A 6,358-nucleotide genomic window follows, 5' to 3' on the forward strand; every position below is an offset into this window, starting at 1 on the left:
TAAGAGTCTAGTGAGGGATGCAGATAGAGTCACTAACAGTATAGTGTCATAAGTGTATTAGTTATGGCAGGGTATCATGAAGGCTAAAGGTGGAACACTCAATGCTTGTAGAGCCTCCTGTAGAGGCTAAGGTGATTTGGGGAAGGCTTCCTAGAGAATATGAAATTTATATTGAAATTTTAAGACAGAGGCATGTGTTCAATATTTAAGTAACCATGCATTCATTCAGAGACTCAGGGAAGAGAACATAGCACATAAGCAAAGTTAGGGTGACTATAATACAGAATAGAAGTAAGGGAACTACAGGAATTAGAAACTGGAGAAAGAAGCAAGGGTAAGAGCCTACAATCTTGTAAGCCACATTAAAGAGTTTGAACTCTGTCCTAAGAACACTAGACCAAGAACTCTAGAAAAATGGGCTGAAGGAGGAAGCAAAACTGGAGATAACTATTATAATGAGAAGCTTTAGTAGCCAGAATTAGTAAAGAAGTGAGTTTGAGAGAAGTGGACAAAGTCAGCAGGAATTTAGAGGTATAATTGATGGGATCTGGTGATGGGTTCAGTCTAAGGAGAGAAGAAAGTGGGGTCCAAGAGTTCTGGTTGGGTAACTGAGTGAGTGATTGGTGATGCCATTCACAGAGATGAAATAGATGATATGTCAAAGTGCCTAAAGAACTGCCACAAAGATAGAAGTAATAGGCAGTTAAATAATATTGCTTCATATACAGGAGACAGACCTAGTTAGAGATGGAAATTTGGGAGTGTCATCTGTATATTCAATAAAGTGAGAATATGGAGAGAGAGAAAAGACTCAAGACAGAACTGTGAAAAAGAGGTTTCTACTAACAGTGGATTATGAGGGAAATCAGGACAAAGAAAAGAAACAGTGAAATGTTGTGTAGGATTGGCATTTACATCTTTAGTTTAGAATTTAAATTTGTGACTTCATAGTCTTACAAAATTAAGTTTCTTGCTATCCTCATCACCAAATTTTTACTTGTAAAACTTTCCTCTTAGTAGTTTTTTAGAAAGTTTTTTTATAAAATATGTAGTTATTACAAAAAAATTTTAAGTGTAGAAAAGTGCAAAAAAAATTAAGTCCACTGAAAATTCTAGAGAAACACACCTTTTTTTTTTTTTTTAAAGATTTATTTATTTATGCATACAGAACTGGGGTACAGGCCAGAGGCTGGGGCGGTGAGAGGCTTCACCAGAGACAGAGTGGGGAGCAGAACAGGCAGATCGACAAAGTACACTGCTGAGGGGAGCAGCGGGTGGGTCAGGAGAGGTCTGCCACACCATGTGGTCACCTCCGGGGCAGGTGGGAATCGAACTCATGCGGAAGTGGCTTTAGCTTCTCAATGCAGTGCTTTAACCCGCTGCGCCACCAGGGAGGGCCGAGAAACCCACTTTTAAGCCATATGTGAATAGTATACTCTAAAGAGTTCTCTACTTTGTTTTTGTACTGCATGATTGTCTTTTTTTCATTGTTAATTCTTTGTAAAAATCATTTTAATATCTGTATAATATTCTCCTATTCATGTACCAACTCTTTACCTTTTTTTTGATCTAGTAATTTGTTTTTAGAATATTATCCAGAATGATTTTAAAATTTGGACAAAATTAATGTGAAATCCCAACTCTGTTTTTATTTTAATTATTTTTTGTGTGTTTTTTAATTGAAAAATTATGCATGTCTGTATTATTTAAGCATGCAATACAAGAGTTTAAATAACATGAAAGACCATTTAGTATTAGTAAGCACTCTTCCCTCTCCTCCCCCCTCCACCCCTTAAGTGGCAGTTCCTTTAAACCATTTATATGGAGCTTCCAGACCTTGTACCAGTTCACACTAGAAATGATTGAATATTTAGAGATGTTGTATGTGTAAAATAGTAGCATTTGTTTCTTTGGAAATATTCTACACCTTATTTTTTCTCAGGTTTATTGTAGCATCTCTTTTTTCTTCCATGATACATATTGAGGAGAAAGGGGATGGTAGGTAAGGAGGGAATTCAACTAAGGAATATATTTACATTCCTTATGAATAGATACTGTGCCTTTGACAAGCCAAGTTTGATTTTTAAAAATTGTAATATTGGGGCCCTCTCTGGTGGCACAATAGGTAGGAAGCAGCACTGCAAGCTAGTGGCAGCTGCTTCCGTGCGAGTTCCATCCCTGGCCCTGGAGGTGATCCACATGGTGCTGCAGACTCTCCTGACCCGCCCACTGCTCCCCTCAGCAGTGTATTTTGTAGATCTGCCTGTCTGCTCCCCACTCTGTCTCTGGTGAAGACTCTCACTGCCCCTGTACCTCTGGCTTGTACCCCAGTTCTGTATGAATAAATAAATCTTAAAAAAAAAAATTTTTTTTTTAAATTGTAATATTGAAAAAAGTCAGTTCTTCATAGCAGTTACCCCTAAAGGGAAAAGTCATTGCAGCTGGACACAAAGCAATAATGCATAGCCTCAGAAGTGTGGATTCCAGAGGTCTTCACATAACATAGTAGCTAAATGAGGCAATTAGTTTGTAAGAAAGTCCAATTAAAAGTGTCTGTAAAGGTAGGCACCTTTGGTTATACACTTTTCATTTTGTAGTGTTGTCATAATTTTGTTAGTATAGCATATAGTAATAAAAACATGGAGTCTGGTGTCCAACTATCTAAATTTGAATTCTGATTTTGTTAGTAGTTATGTGATCTTAGCTAATTACTACCAGGAGAGTCTTATTCTTCTGGAAAACTCATGTTTTTACCGGTTACAGAATGTAATACCTTCACAAAATTATACTCTCTTAATGTGAAAATCTTTTCATTGTTTTGTTGTCTTTAAAGTCAAAATTAATTTAGCTTGAATGTTGTCATTTGTGGGAGGTAGTAGTAGTATATTATAGGCTTTGACATCAGTTTTGTAAGTTCTTTAATCTTCTAAAACTGTCTCTTCATCTACAAAATAAGTTGAATCTATTGGCAAGTGGGAGAATATGTAACCCACTAGAGTGGGTTACCCAAAGAGGTAGTGAGGTGGTGTTGAAATCAGGTAAGGCTAAGCAGAGGCTTCTGAAGTAAGACAAGCAACCTTGACAAGCCTAGTAAAACAGAGGAAGACCAGTTTTTGATCCAGGGCAGGATAGACCTGAGAGGCAATGCTGAAGACAATCCCCAGGAAGCTCCTGGTCTATTTCTGAGGTTAATAGTGACCTTTCCTTCTTATGTCTCTCCTTTATCTCCATAGCATTGCCATTCTAGAATATACCTTATTTAACTCTAATTAGATTTCCAAGTTTTCCAAATGAAATTAGGTCCTTTCCCATTTATTGATGAAGTGTTTTAATATATTGTAAATCCTTTGTTGAATGTTATTGAAATTCTTAATGCAAAGCAGCTATAATGGTGAGTCCTTAATCCACTAACCTTTCGTCTCATGTGTGCATTCCTGATTGTTTTAGGAGCCCTCGCAAAATTACCAAAATGTTAATATGCCCTCGCAAAATTACCAAAATGTTAATAAAGTATTGTAAAAGTGAGGCAATTTTAAAATATTTTAATCTTTCTTTGTAATTATTTAAGTACCAAAAGCTTTTGCTATAATTTTGAAATAATCAAATGTAAAACAAGTAATGGTAATTAAAGTCAGAATCAAAAGTGATAACACATTTGTTTATGCAATTAATTACTAGGTTTATTCCAATGCCTATTATTAAAGTTGAGTGCAAGAAAATGGTGATAAAAAACAACTTTCCACTGCAGACTTTTAAAATTTTTTTTTCAAAGGGTAAATTATACATCACTTGTTGCTAGTAACTTTAGAGACTTCATAGAAGTATTTAAGATTTTACTTGGAGTCTTTCATTCCTTCCTGCAAATTTCTCTGATCCAAAAAGAAGTAATATTTCAGTAGGATTTCAGTAAGCCTGCAAATTATATCTAGAAATAGTTATTTCTATGCATTTTTTTCTGGATATTTCATGAGCTAAGTATTCAATTCCATTTATTTGATTTTACTCGGTCTTAATTCTAATAAGTACAGAGCAAATATTGGTGTTATTTTTCTCTCTAGAGAAAAATCAGGCAGTGGCATAATTACTATGGCATATAGAATAATTAAGAGAAATTTTAGGGACCTTTTTTGTTCCTAATATTTAATCAGTGGAATTATGCCACAGCCTCAGTGGGCTATTTTACTGTGTGTATGAGCTAAACTTTCAGTGTGTTGCTATCAGGTGAACAGTGGATTTGTCTCTGTTAAATGTCACTGGTACTTCTAATTATTTTTAGAAGTCACAAGCTGTAAATGACAAGTCAGAATGCAGAGGTACTTGGAACAGCTTTGCTTTAGTATCAACAGCTCTCCAATACTCTGCTTTAATGAGTGTTTTTGTACACTGTTTTTGAAGATTGGTTCAGTTACAAATAAGCAGAACTATCGGTAAATGTTGGGTTAACTGACCCTATTTCAGAGGCCATCTTTCTAGACTCTGTTAGGAATTGTGTCCTGGAATAAATATCAGGAACATTTTCTTGTGATAGAGTTCTCACTGCCATGAAGGACAGTGTGCATATAGGGAAATGGAGATAGTGTAAGATCCAGAAAAAGCAGTTATCATATGATTAAGCTTCCTGAAAGGTTCAGTGTCATCCTGACCATGTCCTTAGGAGAACAGGCTGTTGAGCCAGAATACCACTCAGTTCTATGGGTCACTCTTTCTTCTTTTAAAACTGGGAATCCTTTTGCCAAATTAGCAACTATAAAGAGCAAGTTGAAAATTTGCACATCCTAACATCTTTTATTTATGCCTAGATGATGAACCATTTGGACTATACGACAAACGAAGAAAATTCAGTGACTTCTGGTGAACAGACTGTGCAACAATAATATTACATGGACCTACAATGATGTGTCAGTTGGTTTTCCAGAAATAGGGTTTGACTTTTTAGATTGAATTTTGAACTGACAATCTGAAAGAATGTTCAAATTATATGCTTGCAAATATATATTTTTATGACCTGGTACTGACAGTGATATAAATAATTAAAATATGTTTGCTTTTAACTATGTTAGAGTTGTGCCTTCACATTAAATAAAAGCATGTGTAATTTTGAAGATGTATTATATACAGTATATTTTTCTAAAAAAAAAATCTTGACCAGCCCCTGTATTTTTCTTACTGAAATCTTTCTTTCAATTCTAATGATAGATAAATTTCTGTCAAATTAAGTTTCTGAGAGACTTTACTATAAGAATTACATAAACTTTATATTCTGTAGAAATACCTGTTTAAGATCATGTAAGAAGGTAGTTCAGCAATGAAATTTTGGATCTTTTACACTTCAGACATTAGAAATATATAATTTGGGTGTATATATATATGCATATATATATATGCTTATTTTTGTAGCATAGTTTTTTTTAATCCCAATCCTTTTTAAAACTTGAAAACCTAAATTACTGCCTATGTGTTATATTACAGTATTTTTACAGTCAGAGAGAAACATAATAAGTAGAATTAGTCATTAAAAGGACACAAAAACAGAAATTTATAGTTTTCAATCATCTGCTATTTCCTTGATGATGTAGCTTAAATTGTATACTAACATTCAGTTTCACTAGGTATTTCTGATCTATTTAAAATTTCTGTTTATATTAAAGGTTGTATATTTTGTAAAATTTTTTTTATCAAATTATATATTAATTCATATAGCTTGTTGTTTGAGTGTAATACCCTTAACAAGGCCCTGATTCCCACTCCTTTCATCATAGAAACCACTTTTAGACTTTTAATTTTGTTGGAGTATGTGGTTTACAGAATATGCTTCAAAGGAAAGAACAAAAGAGGAGACACTCAATTTAATTACAAGAGTTTGAGTATTTTGTCTTAGCTGAAGATAACAAGTATCTCCATTCTTTATTCACAAAATAGGTAGATTAGACCAGTTCATCACTGTGATACTTGTCAACTGAAAATCTTTCTCACTCTTTGCCAAATCTCAGATATGGCCCGGAACATTCTTCTAAGTTCAGAGGTCCATTTTATTTTTTCAAAGAAATTCCCAAATGACAAGTGATTGCAAAGGCAGCAGGATTTTGTATTTCTCTGTAAATAATGTACAGTTCTGTGAACAAATCTATGATGTTTCATTCTAAGACCAGTTCAGTTGATTAAGAGATAAAACTCTGGCTTTTTAAATGGATTATATCTTTGATGTTTGAACTAAATTTAGCGTTTGAGCGAACTGGATGCTTTGTGTCTGTGAACCTTTGCTAAGTAAACTGCAAAGAAAACCTTTAATAGTCTCTCCGCACTTAATATACTTATGAATCCTTTGATTTATGGAAGTGACAAGTATGTGATTGACAAA

The 6,358-nt window shown here is 34.2% G+C and overlaps 1 protein-coding gene across 2 annotated transcripts in view; it reads left to right on the top strand.

The window, feature by feature from the left end:
- Nucleotides 1-5,397, top strand: part of SPPL2A (signal peptide peptidase like 2A) — a 38,133-nt gene extending 32,736 nt beyond the window's left edge. The window contains exon 16 of one of the 2 annotated variants that reach the window (XM_012728798.1): nt 4,800-5,397. In XM_012728798.1, coding sequence (XP_012584252.1) covers nt 4,800-4,874 — 75 coding nt within the window. In that variant the 3' untranslated portion in view covers nt 4,875-5,397. The remainder of the gene's footprint in view (nt 1-4,799) is intronic. The other variant, XM_004687794.2, reaches the window with a different exon arrangement.
- Nucleotides 5,398-6,358: the final 961 nt, after the last annotated feature.

Source organism: Condylura cristata, unplaced genomic scaffold (assembly GCF_000260355.1).
Source record: "Condylura cristata isolate star-nosed mole 26May11 unplaced genomic scaffold, ConCri1.0 scaffold00023, whole genome shotgun sequence".
Lineage (NCBI taxonomy): Eukaryota > Metazoa > Chordata > Mammalia > Eulipotyphla > Talpidae > Condylura > Condylura cristata.